The 27641-nt window shown below is 35.4% G+C and overlaps 5 protein-coding genes across 10 annotated transcripts; 2 read left to right on the top strand and 3 right to left on the bottom strand.

Annotated features, from left to right (window-relative positions):
- The first annotated feature begins 46 nt into the window (after positions 1-46).
- Positions 47-1489, top strand: LOC113497472 (RNA-binding protein Rsf1). Of its 3 annotated transcripts, none has more exons than XR_003400894.1 (3): positions 47-203; positions 425-1024; positions 1351-1489. XR_003400894.1 is itself a non-coding variant. In XM_026877034.1 (3 exons), the coding sequence occupies exons 2-3, from the start codon at positions 439-441 to the stop codon at positions 1364-1366; spliced, it is 441 nt and encodes a 146-aa protein (XP_026732835.1). In that variant the 5' UTR covers positions 47-203; positions 425-438; the 3' UTR covers positions 1367-1489. The 3 variants fall into 3 exon arrangements, 1 of the variants encoding a protein (XP_026732835.1); XM_026877034.1 differs by having other exon boundaries at positions 425-863; XR_003400895.1 differs by having other exon boundaries at positions 57-152.
- On the bottom strand, positions 1481-6976 carry LOC113497471 (mediator of RNA polymerase II transcription subunit 17). Its single transcript, XM_026877033.1, has 12 exons — positions 6622-6976; positions 6256-6511; positions 5697-5978; positions 5060-5189; positions 4512-4729; positions 4131-4214; positions 3764-3917; positions 3491-3627; positions 2915-3000; positions 2307-2439; positions 1896-2037; positions 1481-1790 (listed from the first exon to the last, which is right to left on the bottom strand). The coding sequence occupies exons 1-12, from the start codon at positions 6708-6710 to the stop codon at positions 1570-1572; spliced, it is 1932 nt and encodes a 643-aa protein (XP_026732834.1). The 5' UTR covers positions 6711-6976; the 3' UTR covers positions 1481-1569.
- A 251-nt stretch (positions 6977-7227) lies between these two features.
- LOC113497467 lies at positions 7228-11329 on the top strand. 4 transcript variants are annotated; one of them, XM_026877025.1, is made up of 6 exons: positions 7228-7453; positions 8434-8616; positions 8895-9021; positions 9270-9433; positions 9906-10010; positions 10334-11329. In XM_026877025.1, exons 1-6 carry the CDS (start codon positions 7433-7435, stop codon positions 10457-10459), a joined length of 726 nt encoding a protein of 241 aa, XP_026732826.1. In that variant the 5' UTR covers positions 7228-7432; the 3' UTR covers positions 10460-11329. The 4 variants fall into 4 exon arrangements, with proteins under 4 accessions (XP_026732826.1, XP_026732825.1, XP_026732829.1 ...); XM_026877024.1 differs by lacking the exon at positions 7228-7453 and adding an exon at positions 7487-7704; XM_026877028.1 differs by lacking the exon at positions 7228-7453 and adding an exon at positions 7770-7936.
- A 592-nt stretch (positions 11330-11921) lies between these two features.
- Positions 11922-22942, bottom strand: LOC113497466 (phospholipase A1-like). The gene is made up of 7 exons (XM_026877023.1): positions 22866-22942; positions 22408-22453; positions 16733-16994; positions 15408-15556; positions 14377-14603; positions 13844-14000; positions 11922-12632 (listed from the first exon to the last, which is right to left on the bottom strand). The coding sequence occupies exons 1-7, from the start codon at positions 22915-22917 to the stop codon at positions 12494-12496; spliced, it is 1032 nt and encodes a 343-aa protein (XP_026732824.1). The 5' UTR covers positions 22918-22942; the 3' UTR covers positions 11922-12493.
- A 1101-nt stretch (positions 22943-24043) lies between these two features.
- On the bottom strand, positions 24044-27276 carry LOC113497468 (lipase member H-like). Its single transcript, XM_026877029.1, has 7 exons — positions 27200-27276; positions 27032-27077; positions 26061-26322; positions 25619-25767; positions 25118-25344; positions 24519-24675; positions 24044-24119 (listed from the first exon to the last, which is right to left on the bottom strand). Exons 3-7 carry the CDS (start codon positions 26097-26099, stop codon positions 24044-24046), a joined length of 648 nt encoding a protein of 215 aa, XP_026732830.1. The 5' UTR covers positions 26100-26322; positions 27032-27077; positions 27200-27276.
- Positions 27277-27641: the final 365 nt, after the last annotated feature.

The following is a 27641-nucleotide window of genomic DNA, read 5'->3' as shown; positions in this document are numbered from 1 at the left end:
CAACACTGACTACTATGCTAACGGTGGGAACCATTCATTCATATATTCCGTTGCGTTTCTCTAACGATCGTTCATTCACTCATAAATTTCGTCGACTCTTTTATGTCTTCACAATTTATATTTAAAATAGTTGAAATATAGTTATAAATTAGGTAATTTTAGGTCGATTTTAATTCCTTATCATTTTTATATCAACGTTTCACGTAAGTTTTCACAAACAATCAAGTTATAAATGTTCTATTGTAATTGTTGGCGTGGCGTGGCAATGCTTGTGCAGTGTCGACATTTTGTTTTCTTCATTGTATTTATATATTTATTTCTGTGCGAAGTACGATCGCGGCGCAATTAGTTTAACGATCAATAACTTCCCTGTTCTGATTGTGATCCATTTACGTGTAATTGAACCTAAATTATTCCTTTATAGATTACAACACAATCATGAGTTCTGGTGGTACTCGCGTGTATGTCGGCGGATTAGTAGAAGGCATCAAGAAGGAAGACCTCGAAAGAGAATTCGATAAATACGGAAAACTAAACTCCGTTTGGGTGGCACTCAACCCTCCGGGTTTTGCATTCATAGAATTTGAGAACTTGCAGGAGGCTGAGGATGCGTGTAGCGCGATGAATGGATTCGAGATGTTAGGCGCGACCCTCAAAGTAGAGATCTCTAGGAAGCGAGATGGGCCCCGCAGGGGTGGCGGCTTCCGTGGAGGACGCGGCGGCGGCAACTTCAGGGGTCGCGGCTTCGGCGGCCCGCCCGGTGGTGGCAACAGATCCTTCAACTCGTACGGCGGCGGCCGGCCCTACAATCGCAACAACCAGCGCGATGAGTACGGCTCCGGCGGCGGTAACTTCAGATCTAGGTCGCCATTGTCTCGATATTAATTTAGTATTAGTTTTATGTTAGGTGTTAGTGTTATCGTAATCTGAAGCCTTCCTAAGTGTTAAATTCAATGTCTGGTAAAAACTGGGGGTTCAATATTAATACTAGGAGGTGTTCCATTGATGTCTCAAGGAATTAGAGGTAATAGCTTTTTATTTATCTTTAATTACTAGATGTGACTAAACTTAACATTATATCTATCTAATTAGTATTTGAATGTAACTCGTATTTGATTGATTCAATAAATTTATGTGAAGACAACTTCTGTTGTTTTTTCACTTATTCATCCTAGTGTGTACCATGTATTAATAAGTGTAGTGAAAGATTTGTGTATGTAATAACCTAACAACATGTTACTTTTGCTCTTTCAATGGATGAAAGTCATCATGTAAGTTCATCATATTTTGCAAACTCTTCGTTAAGTAAGAAGTGTAGACAGATTGTAATGAAGTTCGTTTTTGTTACAGTTCCTTGGATTTCTGATCTCGGGTCATTTGATTTGTCGAGAAGTTAATGCAAGAACAATCCTTCAGTGATTACTTAACATTCTGCCTAAGCACCCTAATTGCTAAGTTTCTTTAAAAAAATATATGATTATATAATTCATTTAGATTTTTTATTATGTCCATACAAAATGACATCACAAAAATTATTCTTATCCACTAAAGATCTTAATTTGTATTCAATTATGATGGACTGCTGAGACACGCCATGAGTAATTCCATTTTGTTCAAAAAGTTTTTTCCTTCCATTTTCTCTAACTTAATTTCTTTGAAGGCTCCTCCGAGATGTTCCCATTTTTTATCTTGAACCAGTTCACTTGTAAAGAAGTCTTTTCTTGGTGATTGAGCTATAAATACTTGAATACCAACTGATGGCTCACATCTTATTGCAATCATCCGGTCACCTAAAACAATAAGTATACAAAAATTACATACACAAAAAAAATCTCAACAAAATATTATATTATACATACAACTGAAAATAAAACAAGATTTCAAATAGAACCTACCATTTGGTGATGCAAGTAGACAAGAGGACGCATTTCCCAATGGTTCTACAGGGCCAGAACCAAGGTGAGAACTGCTCGCTAACAGTTGCCAGCCCATGCATCGGCCAACCGCCTGTACAGCAGTCATCTGATGCTGATATATCTGTAAAGGATTGGTTGGTTATCAGAAGACATCACTTTGTTATCAATCATTTCTCTTTACAATCACAGCAGCAGAGTTTGATATTGAGTAAGTACATTACACAGACATTGTTGGATAGCAGTATAGTTTACGGGGTTAATACGACGCTAACATGAGTGCTTATCTAATTAGCACATAACCTAATAATACATAATGCCTCATGTCTTACAATTACATTATAATTCAAAATAAAACTTCTATAATTTTGCACTAGTCATAAACAACTTTACCTGGCAGTAAATGAGATCTCTTAGTTCTTGCAATTCATAAGATAAATGCCTCACTTTGCCATCACGGCAAATGCATTTGAGAGTCTTCTCCCCAACATGTACAACTAGCGAGGTTCTGCAGACGGCGTCATATCTGTGTACAAATTGATAGGTTATGTTTTGGTAACGATCTTTAAAAAACTAGCTGGCATGTCGGCGTGGTATTTACATCAATATTAGCATACGAGTTCATTATCATAAGTAACATCATTTTGAAATGGTGCGGGCTACAAATATTGTTTGTTACGATTGCCTTTGGACGGCTCAGTTTAGATGTCTTAGAGCGTTTTCCCTGCCCTCCCTATAATCATTTAAGGTCGGCACAATAATTCTTATACAGAACTACAAATTTAGTCTTGACATCAGATCCTGGCAGTGAGCTTCATAGTTATTGAAGTTCCCTCCCATACCATAACTGCTAACACCATTCTAAAGTGACACCGCTATTATACAATTGTTAAATGAATCTTACCTGTTGCAGGGTCTATTTTGGCCTGTTTCAATTATTGACCTCTAAGCATACAATAATGTTTATAAAATACTTTAACTGATTTATAAAAAGAGCTTACCCATAAGCCATAATATTGATCTTTACACATGATTGTGTCGGGCTGTTCAGAGCATTCCAGTGTGACACAATCAGTGGGTCTTTGACCTGGATAGGATAGAGAAAGATGAATGAACATAATAGACAAATAATAATTAACTGCCGAAATTTTGAGGGAAACATGTTGTTTTTGTTTTCCAGTGTAAACAACCCTTTTTTCTTAGGTATGTTTAAGTCACTAGGTGTGAGTTATATGGTATGTTGTTAAAATATTGGACATGCTGATGGATCTAGAACAGTCCTCTCCGACAATATTTACTGTCATCTGCGGAATTGTGTTTTATACCTCACAGTTAATCAGTGTTGCTAATTTTTAAGGCTATTAGAATACTGTTCTCTATTTTGTGCGTTAAGGCTGTTACTATTAATTTGGTATTTTTTACATTATGTGTTCTATTGTATCTTGTTGGCTACACATCAACATTTCATTATATTGAAAACAACATTAAAATTACGCTTTTGTGTTTGGATTGTTTTACAAGAGTAATGACCTTAAAACCCAAATAAACATTGGCTTTTCCCATTTTATACAACTGACCTCTTTAGCAATAGTGTCAAGAACGTATTCACTACGCCTTCGCATAAAGAAGTGTTGTGCCTGTTGTATAATTTGTTCCAGTAGGGACTGTTCCTTACTCATGTCCAGCAACTCGTAGCGGTCGGCTGCCATAGGCCCTAAAAGACAATTCAAATTAAAATAATAAACGAAGAAAAAATATTCCACTACGACGAAGCATCTGTAATTGGTGGAAGAGTAAAAGACGGTAGGCGAAAAGATGCTTTATTGTTCTCGTTTCTTTTTTTATTTTACCTGCTAGGCATCGGCGTTTGGAAGGCCCTAGTGGGCCTGTGGCGGGATGGGGGAAGGGATGATGGGTGTTAGCGTGATGCACGGCTCGCAGTAGCTGGTGCAAAGAATGTTCCAGAACGTGGTCGTGGTCCGACTTCCCAGTTGCACTTTCAGGCTAAAAAACACAAGTGAACATTAAAGAAAACATAGTTGTGATTTTCCATTAACCTTTTGTTTTAGAGAAAATGCTAAAGATAAAAAAAGTCATCTTATAAAAATGGTTAACATGCAATCAGAGGTGGTAACACATCTGGAAATGATGGGCAAACTAATAGCACATGTTGACATGTCAACCCTTAAAATAAGAAAATTTAAATTTGGTACAGACCTTGACACCTTCAGGGTTAGCATTATTGTTATTTTGACCATTGTTGTGACAGAGTCCAATCAACAGCTGAATCCCAGGTAAAACCTGAAAATATTGTTATTTAATTAAAATATGTAACATTTGGTTCTTAAGACAACTTACTTTTGAGAATCAATATTATTTGTGAGAAAACGACTCCCGCGCTAATGGACTTAATCCTTTAGTCGCGGGGATTTTCACAAACATTAAAATCCCAACATAAATACCCCAGACTTGGAGCAAGCTTTAGTGTCATATGCAGGGATCGAAATCGCAGCATGTCTCTCTCAGAGGATTTATCGTGGTAATCTGTACCACTTGGGTATCCATACTATCAATCAATGAAACTTTTGTATTACTTACCGTGGCCATAATCTGATTGCCGACGACCATGTGAGGTATAGAAGCGTCAAGCTGCACTGCTTCAGCCGCTAATCTGGCGAACAGCTCTTTACAAAAGAGAACATTCTGAGCCGCCTCTAACTTCTGCTGCCAGTGGAGTTCCGCGCCATCGCCTGGCAGTGTCCCCGGGCAGTTTATAGCAGCCGAACTCAGTGTAGCTGTTACTACATCTTCTTGTTCTGAGACAACAGGAGTAAGGTTATAATGTTATGAAGAAAAGGATTGAGTTGAAAGCGCTTATAAAGCCAAAGCAAAGGGCATGAATGGATAACATATGAATTAACGAAATATCAGCATTAGAACAACTCAAACATGAAATCAGATTTAAGAGTCATACTTTTCAATCTGAAATTTAATTTCTTTAATGTAAACAAAGACCACCTACTTTCCCTTCATGGGAAATGCCCCGCAGTGAAATGGTATTATTTACTATCAAAAAGTGTTTTATATTCATTTGTCTGTTCTATATTCACCATAGGTTCAAAATAAAATGTAATTTAAATAATTACCTTTTTGACACAGTACAGATATGAAGGCCACACCCTGTAGTTCTGGTGGGACTGTGACACGCAAAGCAGATGGTACTGGTCCCGCTGCATTCATAGCTTGAGCTATCTGTTCCTCTGGGGCTTTAGTGACCTAGGAATAAAAATTATATGTAATCATTTCAACTCGTAACTCATAACTTAAAAATTTGAGTTGTTAACTAAGTGTGAACAAAACAAACATGAAGATTTAGAGTTTATATTAAAGCTATTAATATAAATTCTTACAATTCAATAGTACAGTAAACTGTTAATAACACATGATCCCTCACACATGGTCTCTCCATTTCTCATTTTTCCAAAACACTCAACTAGTGCTAGAAATTAGAGAAATTACACAATATTAGAAATTGTAAATGCGAAAGTTTGTTATGTTTTTTATGGATGCTTGTTCCTCTTTCACAAAAAAACTGCTGAATATACGAATAATATAATACTAAACTTGGTATACACATTGTTTTTAACCAGGATAAACACATAGGTTAGTTTTTATCCCTGTTGATGTGTGATAATTTTCGATTTTGATTTGAACAGGTACTAAACTGTACTGTGCCTTGAAATGTCTGTGTGTAATGAGTACATTTTAAATATCTGTATATACCTCAAAAACTCCAGTTTGGCTGAACTTAGAGCCAGCAGTACGATAACTGAGATCCCCAACAATGGTATTAGAAACTTTCTTTAATCTCCAGTTTTGACGGAGCCTCAACAGGTCTATGTGGAAGTCAGGCATATTGCGGGTCATCCTCATAGTCTCACTGGCCCTGAGGCGCTCTACACCAGCAAGGAGTACTGCAGCAGCTGCACCAAGGGCCTTCTTCCTTCCATAAACTTGGACCATTGGTCTTCCTTCGACTTGTTCAGGTTGAACAGGGTCTAATACCTGAAAAATGCAATCATAAACATGAATGTGAGATAAGCACTGAAATCTTATTAGATTAATATTATTTAGCTGATAATGGTAATATTATTTGTCATGTTATTAAGATGGTAAAAATTCCCTTTAGTTTTATGGATACAATAAGCAATAATCTATTTTAATTGCTCAGTGTTTGTACAATATACATATTCCTAGGACCTTCACTGTACAACACTTGTGACTATGATTAATGAATGTTATAATTATCATTTCATGGCTCTTATTGATTAACTCTACTTACCATGTATCTTTTTTCTTTAGCAATGCTAAGTACATCAGCCAGCACACAAACTTCAGTGAGTGCATTTCTGAGTTTGTTTCTGACAGAATCCCAGGGCCATAGACTGGACTGGTACCCAGGCTCTTTATTTTCATCCTCCGACTTGGAATCAGAACTACTTTCACCTTCCTTCTTGATGTTACAGAACTCATCATCAGTCTTAGAGAAATCTATCTTTTGTGCTAAACGGGCGAGATTCTCTGACATAGACAATGGCCTGGAAATAAAACCATGTACATTTAGTATGATTTTACCACTGAAAACGTTCTTACTTCAAGCTTGTTGAAAAGTTATTATACCGCGAAAGTAAATTGGTGTAAAACTTACGCTTGGTATATCTCTTGGCCATCGTAGGTAATTTCTTGAATCTGGTTTTCAATTGGGGCTTCTATTGATATGTTCACTGAATTTGCCATTGTTATTTCCTTTTACTTAATTTTACATAATATTTGCCCAAAACATTGAGCGCAGTTCGGCAAATTCTACCCTTACCAACGATAACGTATATGTTGAACTAACAAGGATTATATCATTAATTACAATAAATAAGGCTATAGTAATATTTCTGAAACATTGTATTTAAGTTATTTAAACACAAACACCTTTTAAATGAAAAGGTGATCAAGCAATCATACAATGCACAACGAATCAAGTATCAACTTACACAACTGTCAGAGCATGAAAAAATATTTCCATAATGACATTTTGATTTTTTTCGAAGTGGTTTGAAGTTTCAACATTTATGCTTCTATTTGGAAACAATATTGTTAACAATTTATTTTTTCTATTATAAATCACCGGAATATATAAAAAAAATCAAACATTTTGATACGTAAATGGGATTTAAATTGAAATACATATTACGATTCAGCAAAATAAATGAAATCTCTCGGACAGGAAACTGGATGAACTTCGACGCCCCAACCAGTGGTTGTCATGTATTCTCTATCGACATTTTGTGCGAGGAAATAATACTACCGCTGAGTACCGCTGAGTACCTACCGCTTGTAACTGAACATGAATCGTAATCGTATTCGAAGTGAAAGTCTTTCGTGCAATTCATGCTGATTTAAAAGGAGGTTGATATTGAACTTATTTTATACGTTTTAGTTTTGTTTCAAACAACATCATATTGAACATGACGGATCGAACAATAGCGGTAAGTGGAATAGTCGTAGCAATTAATTATTTCGTCGCTTGACATGATTCTCACTCACCAACTAAACACGATAACTCGATCCGATCTGGACGCAATTCGTGTTTTACTACTCATTGCATTGTCGCAATGTTAATTGTGAGGCGAATGATTTTCGAATTTCAATAAGTGAGTTCTTCGCATCTCACGCATTTCTTGTTTTTACTATATACCATGGCACTATGTTGTATATAAGAGTATATTTAAGTTCTAAGGTATTTACATAAAATTTTATTCCCGTAAATCTGTACAGCTATAATAGTATTATTATGTTTCATATACAAACAAACAAAACGGTGCAGTGAGTGACATTTGATCGAGATAATTATATTGCGCAGTCTGTTTTCTAATTTTTCTAGTTCTATTTTTTAATTCGAAATGAAGCAGTTGCTTAGAGATGCTAAAGACTTATAATATATACTCTCAAGAAAAATGTAAAAACAAAAAGTAATTAAATTTTTATCTACCTTCATTTTAATTAAAATAAGAATTCATTTCAAAAATATCCTAAGATAAATTGTGAAGTAGCTTAGGGCACATAAAAGTCGAAAACTCGACTAGGATTTATTAAATAAGTATGTTTTAATATGAAAACCAAAGCACCTAAATACTTAATATAATACCTAGGTAATGTTTTTTGCTAAATTGCTCAGGGTAAAAATATTACTATTTAAATAAATTACCTTAAAACAACAGGCAATAAGAGCAACAGCCCTCTAAGAAGGTCCATGTGGAATTTATTTAAATGGGCTGAAAACATATTATTTGCTTGAACTAGATACCTTTTAAATTTGTTTACTTTTGTTTTAATAGGCAATGGAAAACTATTTAAAGTGCCCATTTACTCTTTTCATTAAACATTATTAAAGCATAATTGAATATGTGCAACCTCTTTTTAAAACAGTGTGTATTGAAAAAATAACACAATTTATTTGGTTTTTCAGTCTCGTCCCAGTATGGAGCAGGTCACAGCTATAGTGGACTTTATGGAGAAGCATCCAGCATTGGCCTTAGGCCAACTGAGAGGGATGGAGGGAAGGGACGAGAGTAAAAGGCTATGGTTCAAACTGACCAGGATAGTAAATAACTTGTCCGGCCCCACTAGACCCATGAAGTCTTGGATTAAAGTAAGTTAAACCACCACTAATATAGGTGCTATTGACGATTTTGCTTGTATTACTTGTAATTTATATCTAAGATGTTAATGTAATATTTTTTATTATTAAAATAAAAATCTTCACTATTTTACCATTTTGTTGCCGGCAATACCAGCTGTCACGTTAGTTTAAGCTATCCCCATGACAAAATATATTTGATTTGGTTCTGGCCTGATTATGGTAGTTTAGTCTTTCTTTCAGCAGAATTAAAATTCAGAATACTTATGTCTTTTCTTTATTTTTTCCAGTACTGGGCAGATAAAAAGTCAACAGTCAGGACTAAGGTAATAAGTTATGGTGATGGTAATTCTAATAACCTGTGCTCCAATGTTGAGAAGAAGATATGGGATTTGTTTCTTGCTAATGATGCTGGCAGTAAGTATTTATAAACACTCAAATAAAAAATGTTTTAAAAAAGAGAACTGGTATAGTCGAGAACTGTTTTAACTATTCAACAGTTATTAGTTTGAAAACTAGTAAGAATTGTGTATTTTTTATTTTAAAAAGTTAAGGTAAATTGCCTTGAGAAATTAAGAAAGAGGAACATCTCATGTATGTAGTGCATTACCATGCTCTCACAACTGCTAGCCAATCAAGAACTTAATATATTGGCAATATTACAGAAACACGTAAACCAGTGAAACAGGAATCAAGTTACGTAGAGGATACTTACTTCAAAGACGATGGTGTCGAGGAAGACAACCAAGTGGACTCAGACCCAGTGATGCCTTTCGAAGAACAGACTATGGACATGGAACAGAGGCAGAACGCTATCATGGAGAGACTGGTAATTATTAATGAGTGACTTAAACAAGAACCGTGCAAATTTGGGCATACTTACTAAAAAATATTTACCAACAAAAAATAATATTTCCACTGAGTTAAATAAAATGTTTTTTTTTGTTTTTGTGTTCTGGCAACATCCGTAATCTAAGAAGTAGTATGTGAGCAAGATTTCTTGAAAAGTAACTGTGGCCTGCGAGTCTTAAGTTTACAGCTCGCGTTTCTTTAATTTAAAAACAAAACAATATTTCAGCCAAATTTCCAAGTTTAGTATGAACTTTGACCTCCCATTAACGCTCCCTTATAACCTTTTTCCCAGTTTAAACTCTATGTCCTTTCTAAGGGCTTATACTGTCTGTGTACCAAATTTCATTACAATCGTTTTAATAGTTTTGGCTCGAGACAGACAGACAGACGGAGATACTTTAGCTTGGATTGGTGACATGGGTTGGTTATACAGTAGCGGCTGTCCGCAGGTGAAGGCGATGAGTGAGCAGGCGGGCGCGCTGGCGCAGCTGGCGCAGGCGGCGCACGTGAGCGCGCAGGCCATGCACAGGGCGGCCGACGCCGCGCAGATACAGGTACACTACCTACAGCCGACTTCTATCTCCCTTACTCCTCTATCTACCATACTTACTCTTCTTACGTACTTACCTTAGGTTACAATTTATCAGAAAAAGTTGGAGATGGGATGTTAAATTGCTGGATGATTTTTGTTTCTTTAGCAAGATTTATACCGCAAATCCGATAATCCTAAAGCTGGAGTTGGGAGAAAAACATAGTAATTCCGCTAAAAACAACATAGTTCTATCTAGAGTTTCGATTAATTTGTGTTTTTAATGTCCAAGCAAGAGAACAGCCTAGAAATTACGTTTGAATTTAATTCTTATTTCCTATTCAACAGTCTCAAGCAATAGACCGTCTAGCGACAACATTCGAGACGATTAACGCCGCTACCCACGACGTCCGCAACGCCCTCGTGGACATCGACTCCACGATGAAGCGCCTGTACTCGACGCCGGGCACCTAGCACGCGTACCACTGACTGGACGACCACGGACCGGGGGTCGCAGACGCCAGCCCGCTACAGCTAAGTCCAGTCATGCTCATAGATGTTGCTGATTCTGAACCTGAATGTATGGGATAGTGTGCCACATGTGTATGTACATGGGCGTAGCTACACTAGGGCAAGCTGGGCGCTTGCCCCACCCTGGCTCTGACCTATTACAAAACAAAAAGGATGAACGCATAGAGGCAAGCTGGGGCAGTTGCCCCACCGTGGCTCTGACCTCTGATATGGCGAATTGTTTTGTCAAAACGTGGTTTCACTCGAGGATCGCCGAATCAAAAAATACCGGAGGGGGTGACTGTTGCTCCACCCTGAGCCCATAGCTGGCTACGCCCATGTGTACGTATACAACGTGTATCAGAATAAACGCAAGACCTTGCAAGGGGTCATTGTACTCATAATTTTAAAAACTTTTCACATTGGAATAATACTATAATCGCGAAAAGAAAAAGAAACCTCCATACATAGCTGGGCGCATTACTCAAAAAAATGTATTGAACAGCATTTTTTTGCGTTTATATTATTGGTCTCAGAGTTTACGCCCATTTTTGTTATTTAAGATATGTGGCGTAAAATAATATAGAAGCTCTCTATACGTAGGTACTATTATTTGTATATTCTAGTTGTATAGTAGCAAGTAACTAGTCATGGAACTGTAATTGAGAAAAGTTTAATTTATAAAATAACGTTTATTCCTTTTTATTCCCCTTTTTTTTAAATAAGAACATGAAACATTAAATGTACATAATTCAATATCGTTTAAATGTAAATATTTTTTGTAAAATATAAAGGTTTTATTTTTTTCATTGCTTACGAATCAGTATGCATTTAATTTTAAGAACATAGGCATGCATAATATATGTAATAGAATATTATCTATCATTATACATATTATTTTACAATTATACTCACCTTTAAACTATTTTTCATATACAATGTCGATTTACTTCAAATTATTTACATTCACCCAAACGATATTTTGATCGCCTGTGGAAATGTAAATCTCCGTAATATCTCCTGGATGTTAAACAGTATTATAATAGTTTTTAACAAGACAAAGGCCTGCTATCCTCACTATATTTGTTTGTGTGGAAACGAGACAGAGTGTTTTGCTTCCACATCTGCAATAAGACGTGCTGATGCAACCGCAAAAAGAAATTTTATTATAACTGTGGAAGCAAGACAGCGCTGTACACGGTGTAGAGCGTTATCTCCCTTTCACACCGGCATTAATATCACTTCTCGACGTTGCGGTAGTTAACAATCTCATTGTATGTATAAATTATAATCGGCTGTGCTGTGTCGTTTTAAGACATGAGTGAAATTGATTGATTGCCATGATGAAAAAATATGAAATTTTAAATATGTAGTTGTAAATACTTTTAAAACCGAAAAACGTTCAATTTAAAGAAAACAAATTATATAAAATTAGGTTTAAATATACAATAAAATATTTATTCAAAAACTTATTCGTTTCATTGTGTCACATATAATGTACTAACATATTTTTCCTATAGTACCTAGTAAACTACGTTTATATCTTAACCTAGGTCTTAGATATTATTCTGGCATTTATTTAACAAGACAAAATATGTTATCTGAATACTTACGCAATATCATGTAAGTTATTGAAGTAAAACTAAGCAAACAGGATTTATTTGTAACGAAAGTATTAAATGAAGTCAGGGAATGTACACATTTTTGTGAAAAAAAATCTTAAACCATTCATTTTATTAAACCAAGGAGCCCTGTTTTTTTCACTTCATTTCAATGAGTGAATGAATTAAGACTTGCTATTAAAGGATTGAGATAGACATACTATGTCATCACATTCATCTTCCTTCTACTGCTAGTCTTTAAGAGATACTTATATACTCCCAGAATAGTTCTATTCAAGCTTAATAACTACTAACAAATATGGCTTTCCATTTCTTGGATTCTATCTTTGGATATCCATAGCGTCTTCACATGAACTTACTTACAAAGTATTGTCTATCATCTAAAGTATTTAAGTATCCTAGTAAGTATTGGGTTCCGCCTGTTTCTGCTCTGGTTGCTGCCTGGCTTCATACCCTCGGGGCCCATGCCATACCCTGGTTCAGGGTTCGTTCGCAGGTAGTAGTTGCCTCTTGCTCTGGAAAAAGGAAAGTGGATGGAGTTATGAGAATGGTTTAAATATTTTTACCCTAAGGAAGTTCAAGGTATGTCAGTCATTATAAAAAAAACTAAAATATTTTTTATTCGTCTGATGATGAGAGATAATGGTCAGATGCAATTAGTGTCACTACTGTAACGTTTTAAAAGTGCCTGGAAAACGGTATATTTGAAATAAAAATTGATTAGGAACAAAAGTTGGATTAGTATTTTGACTTTATCCGAACATAATGTTAGTATCATAATGTAGCATTAAATTAATGCAAAATTTATAGGCAGGCAATCAGGCAATTCAAAAACTCTGACATTGAGATGAAGAGACCATCGAATTTATTTAGTTGATGCTGTTTATAATAACATTACTATTACAGTGGCTTTCGTAATATTTTTATATATTAATTCATAAGTGTTTTCGACCTTATTTCAAGAGCTATGAGTCTATCCATTTATTGTTCACGGACGAACAACACCTACAATTATATTTTTAGAGTGTGTATGCTGTAAAAACGTTTGAATGCGTTATAATAGGCGCTCCAAAGAGTAAAAAGTGTACATCCTTGTTAGTTCACATCGTTGTGTACATCGTGTACATCGTACAAGTGTACCTACATCGTTCACTAATATGCAAGTCACCGATCTAAAGTAGGCACTGCAAAATAGATGAGTTCGATGTGTACAGATGGTTACAAATTTGTTTCAAGTTTAACTTTAATGTGATCACATGACTCCACATTATTTAAATTAAAATTTTATTTTCACGAGAGTCAATCGCAACAACATAAGAAAAAGTCGATAGCTGTTTTGATAATAATTTTACACATATTGTTGTACCTACTCGCAGTTTATAAACTGCTTGTGATTGTTGCAAAAAATGTAAGGGTTATTCGATAATTTATTTACTTAGAGATATCTAAAAAACAGAGGCCAGTCTAGTGCACAAAAAGTGGGTAATGAATAGAAAAATCATCGTTTTATGTTAAGAAAAATATAAATTGAAGACTATTATCTGCTTTTTGGTCGTTTTACTGATTGTTACTCTTTTTATTTTCAATTATAATAAGTATTGTAACCGATATGTATAAAAATATTCTAGGAATGACTTTTCGTAACATCAATTTCGTCCAGAGCAATAAGCCCCTATTCCCTCAAATATATATTTGGAGTTCAGTTATCTAAAATACCATAGCTCACCTAGGGCTGGTCAGATCACCTATGTAGATAGTTTGGTTGGTGTGTCCATTCTTCTCGACCCACTCGTCGACGTTAGTTGCAGACGCAGCCATGAATGCTGTCGGCAACGCCAGGGACTCTACGTAATAGCGCCAAGAACGATCGTGACTGCATAAATCTGTGGAAAATATTATGTAGTGTTTTCCAGTTTTAATGTGGCATGTAGTTACAAAAGACCCTTGAGTGGGTTTGAATATTCTTTTTCGTACATTGTTTCAAGGTGGTACTTAAGTATGTATGAGAAATTATCATCTGTTTTCTTAATTGACGTTTTTGTAGTCTTTTCATTAACAAGTTAAATCGTCTTAAGGACTAAGGACAGTCATTTTTGTATGCATATAGGAAAAACCGTAGAGGGGACTCGAAACTGGGATACATGGTTCTACGTGTCTGCCACTTTACCAAGTAAGCAAACGACTTTGGACAAATGTTCCAGTGCTCCCTTAGGCCTTCTGCACATCTTTTGGTGAACAATGATTTAGAGCCATTCTCACCTTCAGGGCTGAAGGAATCAAAGTCGCCAGGCGGGCATCCGGGCTGAGGACCACTGTTTCCATTATAATTAGGCCAGATGTCCACAGTGCCAGTCGACCCCCGGGTCCCGTAGCCGCCGGGGTCAGTGTGCAGGATGTCCACGAACCGCGCGCACGTGCGGTCCAGACCACTCTGTATGGCAAGAGTGCCCTCAAACAGCATTCGAGCTGGATCCAGACCGGTTATTCTGGAAACATTTTTTTGGAAATAGAGCACATCACGGCGTCAGGTCATAAATGAATACGGGCTTAAATTGTTTAATAAAGGAGCAATGTTTCGAAAAGGGTTTTTGTCATTGAAAATTGCCTCATTTCTAATTTCTAAATAGGTAATAAAATAATACTACTGTTTTTGTCACTGGTATATAAGAGATAGAATATGACTTAAACTATGGAATACGTAAGAATGACAAGAAAAACATCCATCAGCATATGGCTGCCTCACAATTTTGAAACAAAAAGCAAAAGAAGCCATTTTTACTGGTACCACATTTATAATTGGCCAAGACTGACTGCAGAATAAAGTCGTCCCTACGGATGTTGTAACATATTCGAAGTAAAAGTATTATAGAAACCTACGAGGAAAACTATCATTACATTCTGTTACATCGATGTCCTTATTGATATGATAAAGGTCGATAGTGCTAATGAATACTAATGATACATGCGATGCAGAGAGAAGGAATTGTTTGCTTTAATTTGCTAATGATACGATTATCGCAATGACAGGGTTTGACAGGTGACAGACATTCCCGAGACCTATGTATGTTTACCAGTGATGGAATAACTTGTTATTTTATTCTAGATTTCTTCTGCCTACAATAGGTCAAACTTTTCCAACTCATTACCTACATTAAAAGCTAATATTTGTGTTGCATTAAAGCTTGAATTTTCAATCTTCGATATTCTCCGATTTATTGGGGATAATTTGATATGACCATAATTTTGCCGTAAGCTACACTAAAATGGTTTATCAGCCATTAATTACAGACCTTGCAATTACTTGTCCACTCTCCCTCGTCCGTTTCCCAGCATACGCCATGACCTGAGCCCCAAGGGAGTGTCCCACTAGATGTATGTCGTTCATGCTTACACCAGCCTTAGTTAACGACATCAATGCTTCACCGAGTTTTCTACCAACCTAGGAAAGAAGAATTAATGTGAGTGTCAGTTGCCTTGCCTAACTGATAAATACTAAGGTACGAAGATATCAATTATGACAAAAATTCAAAATGAATATGATATCTACCTAGTAACAAGTTGGGAGACGAATATTGCCAAAAGAAATTGAATGGAGACCCTTAGAACCTTTTTTGAGTTAGATAAAATGGGCTTAAGTGAAACTTCCACTTTTCGTTGATTTTGTAAAGAAAGCTTATTGCGTAACAAGAGTTGCGTTAAAGTAACTACACAAAGGTTTTAATTCACATATATTTGAATATCAATATCACAATCAACCATTGTTCAAGCGGAATTTTAATTCTAATGGAGTTCAAGAACCTCTAAAAACATTTTGACACAGAAATGAAAATGGCCCTCAACAGCATTTGCATTTTAAATTGTATTATTCGTCACGACTATAGAAGGATTATGTTTTGATGTTTTTCTTTGTTTATTATTTAAAAAATATTCCTTACAAATTTCGTTAAAATCTTGCAAGAAGAAGGTTTCATTAATACTCAACAGTCCCTATTTCAAATAGTTTGTTGCATCTAGGAGTTTGAAACTACTTGAGAAAACCGTAAGAAACTGCTTGCTAAGCATTATTTACCATTTTTATTTTGTACCTGTTCCTTTAAGAAGATATTTGTACAGTTTGGTCGACCTTGCCTTGTTACCATTCGAAAATAATATGTCATAACCAATCGTCTCTCATTATGTAAATAGCGTCATGAGAATTTCATTTTTTTTGTTGCTCTGATAATTCAGTTACGGGTCATGAATAATGCACTATTTGCAATTTATTGCTTGTCAGATAAACTAGAATTAGTTAAGTGGTTTAATAGCATTTATGCTAAGGTTAAATCTTATTTGGGACAAACATACAGGTATGGAAAATTTGATGAAAATTGTATCAAAATTGAACTTGCAAAATAATTTTTGTGGAAAAAATTGGCTGTTTACGAGCTGAACGACAGATTCTCCAAAAAAATCTCAAAAGAATAACCTTATCGTCACAAAAATGTGGAATCTATCTTTTTGCAGGATAACTGGCAGAAATTTCTATCTATTATATTTTTATATAGGGATATTAAGCTTTTCATGATGTGCGTAGAAAGAAGATACAAACAAAACACAGTCTAAAGTTCCACAATACCTTTCTAGCATTCGGTACGGCATATAGCGCGTACCCTAGAGGTATCCCAAGGAGGCCGCTCTCTGCTTCATTCTCCCAGTCCAGTAATATCACATTACTCTTCCGTTTGGCTATGTAAGCTTTGAGCACGGCTGTAGTGGCAGCCCCTGCTGTCTTCCCCCGGTAACCGAACGTGTAGACCACGGTGGGCAGACCGGTGTTGAGGCAAGGTGATAGTTCGAGAGGTTTTTCCAATTGTGTCACTAGATAGTTGTCTAGCGATCTGTAATTATAGAAGTAAAATTAAAACGGATTGGACCCACTTATATTTTTTTTGTCAACATAGTGTGTATTGTTCTACTAGCCAAGCCCTTCATTTGATACCCATATTTATGATCCGACTAAAATCGGTTCAACCGTCCGTTTCGTCCGCAAAAACCAAAAACTTCTGACAGCCCTCGTTTTTGCGTTAGAATTTGATTACTTAGGAGATCTTTAAAATTGTGACATCATTAGCACTTTAATTTAAAAAAATAATGTTTTCTCACCATACGCTTGGTCATTACGATGTGTCGCGACTCGCAGAATCTAGTATTAAATCGATTATGTGAGTGCAGCGAAAGCTAAACTAATGTCAGAGGGTCCAAACAGATGCGTAAAATTAAAAGTTTTGTACTCGCCTTAGTTGATCAGTAGGTACGTAGCCATGAATTAACTTGATTATCAAGGACTCAGACAAATTAATTGTTTCAGTTACAGTTGAATGCACATACTTAATATATTGATGCAACCGACAATTACTTCATACGCAACTATGCAATAAAAATCCTGTCGATTTCATGTTTTTCTACGTGGATACGTATGATGTAAGAATACGTATAATAAAGCAGTAAAAAAGCTACTAGTTTTAATTGGAAGGCGCCTCGTTCGCACTCAATCTGAAAATTCACCGCCCCACCATGGATCGCGGACTGTGATCGAGTGTGACAGTGTATATAGCGCTAATATCATGAAAACATTACTGCTATCAAATACACCGTGATTTTTTAGTCGTCTTACAAAAGCAGCCCAGTTCATGTATCCAATGACTAGAACACGTTCATGATAAAAAAATAGGTATTTATGAGATTTGAATAATTTTAAAATGCAATTTTTATTCAATATTATGATGCAATTCGTAGTTTTTAGAAACACAGCTCTGGTGAGGGGCGCGTTTTTATCATTTTTAAGAGTATCTGTCAGATTTCTCTTATTTAATTTTTCTTCGTACTTATTATCTTAGTTGATGATAAAAAAATAATAATCGCGCCTAGGGGTATTTTACGTCGGATACATGAACTGGGCTTCTTTTGTAAGATGACTAAAAAATCACCGTGTATAAGGTAAGTAGTGGTATCACAGTAGGCTATTTAGAAAACCGTTTATTTGATTAACCCATATTTACAATTTGCAGTATCTTAATACACACATTGGCCTTAAACAAGAGCATTACCACTACAGGAAGCAGCTGATTTGATCTGTATAAAACATGCATATCACGAAAAGTCTACGTTGACCCTGCATTTAAGATTGATAGTAGGAAAAACACATTCTGGACGAGTAGCCAACACTTTATTTGAAGGTTAATAGATCAGTTTTTATATTATAAATAGCTGCAACATGATCTCAAGTATTCTCAAATTATGTTTTCCCTTTGAATAGGTTCGTTCGAAAATATATTCTTTCCCTCAACCTTTAAACTAAGACTATTCAATGTAGTCGCAAGCTTCAAGGGGCTTAATGCTACCACTTAAGTAATTAAAGTAAAGTAATCCAAGTTTCCGAAGAGAGAAGCCGTTTTATACCGTGCAGTCTACTGTCACTTGAGAACTACAAAATTCTATAGAAGCGGAGGCCATCAAATCGCTTAGCGATGACTGTTTATTTCAACTATCACGTTGGTCCTTAAGTACTTGACGTATAGATTTGCAGTCCATATTCGGTATTCGAGTGGCATTAGTTTGTATCCGCACAATAATTAGGGATTAGGATAATTGGGTTGTGAAACAAGCACTGCACTATCGTTCTCTAATTACCTAGGTACCAAAAGATTTCCGCTACGCAATCGAAATTAGTAAAGCGACAGGAAATAACAGTCTGTTTTGATCGGAGTACTGAAGCTATTACACAGGTCGAATGGGTAGCTAGGTCAGTGACTTTATTAGTTTAGGGCTAGTTATAAACATTTCCGATCATAAAGTTTAATTATGTTTGAAAAACTTGAGTAAACCATTTGTAGTTTGTGATTAGAGGTAAGTTGTGTCGCGCCCTAATAGCCGCTACTTAGTAATATTTAGTCTATTAATCTAGATATATTTATTTGTATCAACATTCACATATTTTCGAGCTCGATAACGAACTGGAACGTGTTATTAAGTCTTCCATAGAATAAACAATTTGCTACCAACTAGTATTAAGATGGTTAAATGTATCAGTTTGTTGCTGATGCTGCTAACAAAGAGCCTACCACCTCGTGTTGCATTTGTAGAAGCGCAACAGAGTTCCCTCGGTTAGAGTTCCCTGTAGAAAATTTGACTGCACAGATATTGCGTGTCCGGGTTCAAATTCCGCAAGACCCAGACTCGGGGCAAGCATTCTGCGATAGCATGGATAGCTGAGTGGTTGAGGTCCACACCAAACCCAATGTGTGCGACGTGTCGCGGGTTCGATCCCCGCGTAGTTCAAGCATTTGTGTGATCCACGAATGCTTGTTCTGAGTCTGGGTGTCTTTGTGCATGTGATTTACATGTTTGTAAAACCTCTCGTGAAACAAGGAGGAGAAGAAAACTCTTCTAGGTCTGGAATCTGAGTGTCTTTGGGCATGTAACTTGAACGAAACTTACTTAGTGCGGGATTCGTTTAAAGAAAAATACTTTGATGTGATGGCAGTCTCTCTGTATGCGCTGTGAACAGTTGACCATCCGCAACGACGTCGCGTCGTGGTCGCTTGAGCATTATTACGTGTTCTCCGCATTGAGGTCAGCGTGAACTTGAGTTCAACGTTAGATCACTACGTGAACCGATTTCTGGTGTTTTAATTATATTTTAAATACTTTTATTGATAAGGCATTGTCGTGAAGTTAAGGATATACCTATATAATTAGGAAGTATTTTAATATTAGATACTGTCTACTTAAATATATTCAACAAATATGAAACCGAACGTTGCTGAATATTTCTGTTCAGAAAATGATGATTTATCTTTAGTATTAACTGAGAAGATATAGAATTTGAACATGACCAAACCAAAACAATATCAGACAGACGGCATCATTTAGTCTGTGATAGAATATGATGAACAAAAACAAAAACTAAATATTGGCGTATCTAATTGCCTGTTACCGTAAAGTAAAACAAAAACTCGGGTAGTTGCAAACTTATCTCGAAGTAACCTTGCATGACTATGAGAAATTATTATTTTAAAAGTAAATCGTTTATTTAATTGACAACACGGCATTCTGCTCAGCACATGTGTGCCAGGGTTCACACTTGATAAATAGATCATTGTATGTTGACATTCAATGTAAACGTTTTGTTCATTCAAGTCGAGCACTCAGTGCATTGAATGAGTAATTAATAAACGTTGTTTATGCCCCTTAGATACCTAGTGACGTCAACAAGATCGAATAAAAGGTAAATATTTTTTCTGTAAGTTGAATAGAACTTTGCCCTGTAACAAAAAAAAATAGCTGAACTAATCTGTAACTGGCAATGGGAGTCGGCTTTTTTTGACATAGCGGTAACTGAAATAAATCATAAAAAACCTTCATTATTTAGTGACGGACGATGAACAGATAGCAGTGCCTCAGTAATAGGAATAGGGTTTCGTTTTTCTCTTTGGTTACGGAACCCTAAAAAGAGGCCTAATAAATCTCCTTAGCCATCGTTTTTATGGGTATATTATATTATGTATCTTCCTTGCACTTTTATTTTGCAATATAAATTTCATTTTAATACTCTCTCGATGTCCTTATTATTAACGAGAGGTAACCTAGTAACCAGTGTCTGTTTATTATGATAACTAAATTAGTTATTCGATGTTTCGTTTTTGGAACAAAAGGTTTAAGTTGCGTAGTTGATGCCATTTGTAATGGCAGGACGCTGTGTTATGTGATTGGCATTCTGTATTGTGTCCGTTGCCTCCTACTTATTGCATGAAGTTACGTAGCTATTGTTCAAATCAGATCTCTGACTTTTGGATTTCCTGTCACGCTTATTGTTTTATGGCGATCATCCTAACGTGAGGCCAACTTGGACTGTTTACAATAATTAAAACGGTTTTATTTAAGAGGCAAGTTAGGGCAATCTTTCTGCCGCACTAAACTTAATTTCTGCTTGAAATTATGATTAATGGAGAGAAAAGGATGACCCATTTTTTTTTGTCGGGATAGGTTTTGAGTCGTTTTACAAGAAGTGACTGCCTATCTGACTTCCTCAACCCAGTTTCTTACCTGGCAACTCGATATTCGATACCCCATAGGAAGACTAATTGTCAGACTTTCTAGCTTCTGAATACCCGGAACTACCGTCAAAAACGTGTAAAAGCCGGGATCCACAATTTAATGTGCCTTTCAAAACACTAGGAATTTGTTATGACATGGATTGACACCCATCCACACCGACGGTATCAAGTGTAGCTTAACATGTGACCGCTCAATTTGTACCATGCAGTTTAGCCGTGAGCTTCGCGATAAAAGATGACCCACATATGAAAATGATTAATAAGTATTGGAAACGATTAAATAATTGTTTGGCTATGTAGTAACTCTTTAACACGAAGTCAATAACAAATTGCCACAGACATTGTTTTGAATGTAACACTTATGCAATTATGTAATGTCACTGGCAATATTTAAACAGTTCGACGATACTTGTCAGCAGTTAGCTCCAAAAATGAATTAATTACAACTAGTTATCAGCGAGTCAGATTTTTTCGAAAGGTATTTTTTTGTTTAAAATGAAGGAAGTTAGTATAGTCTAGGAAGTAGGCAATATAATATCAGAGACGTAGAGATGAAAGAAAAGCAAAAAAAATATGGCGTTTATAAGCACAAGTTTTATGCAAAACGTGCAGCCACTAAGAACAGAAAATAGATGAATATTCAATCGTAGTTAAATACGGTTTTTTCTTCTGATGGTACTTGCATAGTTGCGTATTATAAAGATGTACCTCTACACGCATGGATTGATCTATTACATAAAGTTCGCCCTATTATTCCACTTTTTATGACCTTCGGGTATGGACATAATTTCTCCACGCGTTTGACGAGTCTCGCATACTTGTGACGTAATGTGTTATGTCAAGAAATAATGTTGGTAGCTAATCGGTGTATTGTGTGCAAGGCGAGGTCTAGCAGGTCAGTCAGTTGAATTTATTTTTCTTTATATAAATATTTTGAGGCTCTCGTGTGAGCAGTGACAGATTTTTTCATAAAGGTTTTCTGGCGGTTAGCGGCTAATCAATGATTGCGCAACAGTCTCTTTATCTAAATCATGTGTAGAGCGTTTGTAGACTTTTTCAAATAAAGTTTATTTCTTATAATATACTTCAAAAGGTACCTATCTAACTAGAGCATTTTACTAAATCATGTTGCATTACATGGTTTAATGATTAATTAGTAAGTACTAATGTAATGTGTATTTTATGATTTCCTTACCCATTGTAGCATCGTAAAAATGCCGCTTGTGTGAATTGAACCCAGCCTGAAATGTGAAAAAAGTCTTTTAAGTATTCTTTATTTTTCATACTTGTTTTTTAAATTTAATTACTTCTTTTGTTAAAGTTTTGCATGTAATAAGATTTTGGACAAAGGACTTTTTTTGTTTTATGTAGCTTCCTTAATATATATGCAAAAATTATTATCTCGTCCGCAAAATAGCTTTTCCGCGATAAAGATTCAGTCAGCGCGTTAGACTAAAATAAAAATGTACACTAGGGTATACACAAATAATGATATTACTTCGTTACTTTTTAAATCATGTTAACTATTTTAAAACATGGCCTTTTTTAGTTCCCAGTAAAATTACATTTTTAAAAATGTGCACAATTTATGGGTAAATTTTGTAGAGTCAGTCAAAATTACTTAAAATAATAAAAGATATAGGAAATACTAACACATTAATACTAAAGATGTTTTAAGCAAATAATTCTTCATTGCACCACACATTTTTATATTACACTTGAATAAAAAATTAAAACACTCGCATTCTTAATTTATTTCAAAAAAGAAATTAAAATTACTGTCAATTATCTTATCACTTAAAATATATTAAAAAATGTAGAATATTTTTAAAATTATTTCAACGCGTGCGTTCGAATGAATGTTCATTAATTAAAAAATTCAAATTTCGTATCGTAAGTTTTCCCGCGGCGTATAGCGTGGCGGCCGCACGCGTGTGGGGTGCGATGCGCGCGCAGCGGTCTAATTTCACGATACTACTGATAACGGAAATGGCGATGATTTATAAATTAACCGCCATGTCACTATACACAGCCTTGGCATTATTATGCCTATTAGCTTAGCTTTTTATTAGTACAAGTCGATTAGATAAATATATATTTTTTTGCATACAAAAATATAAAACAAATAAGTAATAATATTATTTACTCAAGACGATAGCGGCTTTTCGTTAATGTCAGGTATAATAAGGTTGTTAAAGTATTTTTATCTATAAACCTTTGTTTTGGTTAGGGATTTCTATTGCTATGTACAAAAAAGAATACAGCTAATAACATACTTAATTCCTTGATACAATATTAATGATAATTTTTTTTTCAGAATATTACTATAATAGACACTAGTCTTCCGTGATATGTGATGCTAAAATTAATCTTCTTGTAAGTTATTGGAGAACCTACCTAATGTCCATAGTAAAGATAAGGTTCTGTTTCGAAAATTGTATGGTACATTCGCAAGTTGGTACTTGTGGTATTATTGTATGGTTACAATAATTAATTAATAAAAAGTTTATAGCTTAGTTTATCTATTAAAAAGTCATGATATCAAATTAGAAACAGACATTTGTCCTGGAAACCGGAAGACTTAGTTGAGATAAATCCATAAGTAAATATGTCAACGATAAAAGGCTAAAATCAACCTTTGTAAAATCGGCCAAGGGCAGTTTGAACTTGCGAAATTATTGTTCCGTGTTAGCTATTGTTTTTGTGTATACAGTCAGCTGAATGACAGAGAATGTCGCCGAGATTTGAGTACTTAATAAATAAATTAAATTAAAAATAAAAACCATGAGCTATTGTAAGTTTTTTATTTTCTCTATGGTAAATTTCAATTGTTAAGGTTTCAATCCTTCTGGGCCCTTTCCGTAAGGTACCTGAGCGTTAGTGGTTAAGTAATATAAACCAGAAAACCTGAAAAAAAAAATTAGAAGATGATAACGTTTTGTTTTGTAAACTTTTTAAAATTTTCGTCACATTTGATAAGTGAAATTGTATATTCGTATTCGTCTGTTTATTATCTCCTAGGCATACCAGACTCCTGAGTTTATTTCAATACATTATCGTCTTTCTGTCTTACAAAAGATTAACTCCTTTGAGCATAATTATGGATAGATTAACAGCGACTGTCTTGTAGGCAAAGTTTTAGGCTATAAACCATTACGCTGCGACTAATAGAGCGAAGATACAATGTAAAACGTGGAAAAAACAGGGTAGACATAAATCACAACTTATATCTTCTAACCACGCGGACGAAGTCGCGGGCAACAGCTAGTTTCTGATAAAAATAGAAATTATACAAAATATACTAACGCTTTGTTAATCAGATCTCCGATGGTGGTGACATTGATGGGCGCGCCATTGTTCCTTACCCACGTGGGGTAGTTTGGGGCAGCGCTGGCTTGCAAGTCGTAAGGCGTGAATAGAGCCTGGATCATCAGTTCTCGGGACCTGTCGTGGCTGCACAGCTCTACAAATAAGATAAATAGTTAGCTTGTTTTTAATGTGCTTCATAATTTAAGTCCCAGTTCATATGAAGTTCACATATAAGTACTACTACTACTAGTAAGAGTAAGAAAATAATTGGCAATAAATTGTTGAAAATACATGATCTGATACTAATAATTTGAGTCCCAGTTCCTATGAAGTTCACATATTATGAAGATTAAAGTAAGAAAGTAATTGGCAATAAATTGTGGAAAATATATGATCTGATACTAGTGAATAAGGCTGCGATACTATCCTTTTTTTCTTAAAAACGACTCTCGCACTAAATATTTTTTATCTTTGTGTCAAACAGTGACACGTCGCGTTAAGTGGGTTTGGCGTGGTAGCCGCAACCACTCGGCTATCTGTGCTGTACATTGAATATATGCAAAACAAAATGTTGGTGGAAGACTAATACTAGTTACCTTCTGGAGTAAAAGGCATGAAGTTTCCCTCTGGGCATCCTGGTTGTACAGTCTCCCCATAGTTAGGGTAGAAGTCAATAGTTCCAGTAGCTGTCTCCATGCCGTACTTCTTAGGGTTAGAGTGAATGATGTCCACGAAGTCAGCACAGCCCCGTTCCAGACGCTTGTAAAGTGGTGAAGGGATTGGTCCGTCAAACAGCGGCTTAGCGGGATCTAGACCGGTGATGCTAGAATTTTTAAAACAATTTTTTTTTGTGTAGCTCTAGTAGAGAATAGTAGTACCAAGATCATATTATTAAGAAAAGTATTATACAGTCAAATTATATGAAAATAATGGAGCGCTGCTGAAATAAGGAGAAGTTGTCTATTTTGGATCAATGAGAGATATAGTTTCGATTTTGATTTGCAGTGAAGTATTGACACCCCGTTTGGATACGTTCCAGTTGTATATTTCTTTGTCGATAATGCTCAATAAACGACGCTATAGAAAAATGGACTTACCGAGGAATTATCTTTCCGCTTTCTATGACCTGACGACCAGTTTCACCGACCACGTGAGCGCCCAGAGAGAATCCTATAAGTTGCAGCGTAGCAATGTTCATGCCAGCATCTGACAGCTTTACTATTAACACTCCAAAGTCTCTTCCCATCTGAAATATTATTAGCTCTATCATATTCCGTTCATCTGGATCCTGTAAGATCTCTTAAGTAATAGTTATTAAATTCGATCAACAACGTCCGAGTGTTGCAAAGCTCGTTTTAACCGATCGTCGTGTAATTAAGTAGAATGCTATTAATTAAATTTTCTTCCTTTTTGAAAATTATTTATCTCAGAACGGTTTACTTACGTTTCATCTTCATCCGGAAAGCTCGACTAGTTTTTTTAGGATGTTGTAATGCTGTGCATTTTTTTAACGAAATCTAGAAATCGATTTATACTCACTGCCAAAGCTTTCAGACTGACATATGGGTAACTGATCATATCTATGCCTAAATTGGCAAGTTCAGTCCAGTCTAACGCACAGATGTTCCTATTTTGGAAAGATATGTAAGCCTTCAGAATTGATACTGTTCCATTGTTCAGGATACCCCCCTTGTAGCCAAACGTATACACGACTGTAGGTCGAGCGAGGTCAAAGCATTCAGTGTTGTTGGTAAAGAGACCCAAATTATCAGCATTAATTTCTATTGGATTATCATGTGATCTGTAATAGAAGAGAGAAATTGATTGATTTGATTTTTGTGTTATTTACAGCCATCGGTTCTACTATATTCAGTCGTCTACGTCTACGTTTAAATAGGTATGGAAGTTTAATAAAAGCTGTATTCTTCTTTTAAGAAGAAAATTATTGCATCAAGTGTAAGAGATAAATTATATTAGACCGCGCCAAACCTATGGCGTGTTGTACATATGGCCCGGTTGGGACACAGATTTGAAACGTTACCCTGGCCTTTGCTTGGTGTGGAAGCGGCTGGACTTAATATGATTCATCCTTAACATAAATCCTAACGCCTTATTGGGGTTTTAGACACTGCCTGATCCCATAGGTACCAGAATGATCAAGATTTTTTTGAGTAACATTTAGATAAGAGTTTGATACTCATTATTCATAGCAGAAACAATGTATATAGCTTATGTTTCTAATCATGCAGAAAGACAATTGCCTGAACTATAATTAGTTGAAATTTTATTTTAAAAACAATTGTAGTTAGGTTTAAGCAACACTAATCATTGATAATGTTTAACTTTTTAACTCTGCACAATAATGTTTAGAAAACTATTGTACTAGGGTTCCTATCGAATATTCTCTATACGCAATTAATTAATAAAATATTGGCCTAGGTTATTGTAGAACTATTTTCAGTTTGAAAGGAGACATTAATTAAAAACAGAAGTCTTTTGTTTTTGCTTACCTACAGTAACATAGGAGTCGCCAGGAGTGTGTAAACTGCAAAATAGCTGAAAACATAATAAAACGGTAAAATGGCTAAAGTTATTGTTTTGTAGATTATATAAAATGTATGTACGAAAATGACGGAAACATTTGACCAAGAAAACAAATTTGTCGAGATGAAACAGACCATTTAGTTTACTGAGGGTCTGGCATCTGTTACAACTCCCTTCGAACTGCTGTTTAGCCTCGGTGTAGTTTGAAGAATAACATTTTCACTCGGTAAATATTTTTTTTCGTGATTTTACTATACTTATAACATAAATTATTAAACTAATAAATACAAGTAGAGACTATTAGGAATAGTAAGTATCATCTTTCTCTGAAAATTTTAAGTTTACCAAGAATAATATTTTCACATAGTAATACAGAAATACTTAGCCAACTCAACACGAAAAATCCGTTGACGTCACACAAAAATAAGATAACACACTTACAAATAACAATAACTGATATTTTCCAAACATTGTTTAACATTTTTACGATTATTATTTAACTATCTGTTAATGGAAAATAAACAGTTTCAGCGAGCCACTCCTTGCTACACTGAAACAAACTATATCGGTTTTGAA

Source organism: Trichoplusia ni, chromosome 9, assembly GCF_003590095.1.
Source record: "Trichoplusia ni isolate ovarian cell line Hi5 chromosome 9, tn1, whole genome shotgun sequence".
NCBI classification, from domain to species: Eukaryota; Metazoa; Arthropoda; class Insecta; order Lepidoptera; family Noctuidae; genus Trichoplusia; species Trichoplusia ni.
Note: the sequence above shows the minus strand (reverse complement) of the source record. Positions and strands in the feature narration are given on the sequence as shown.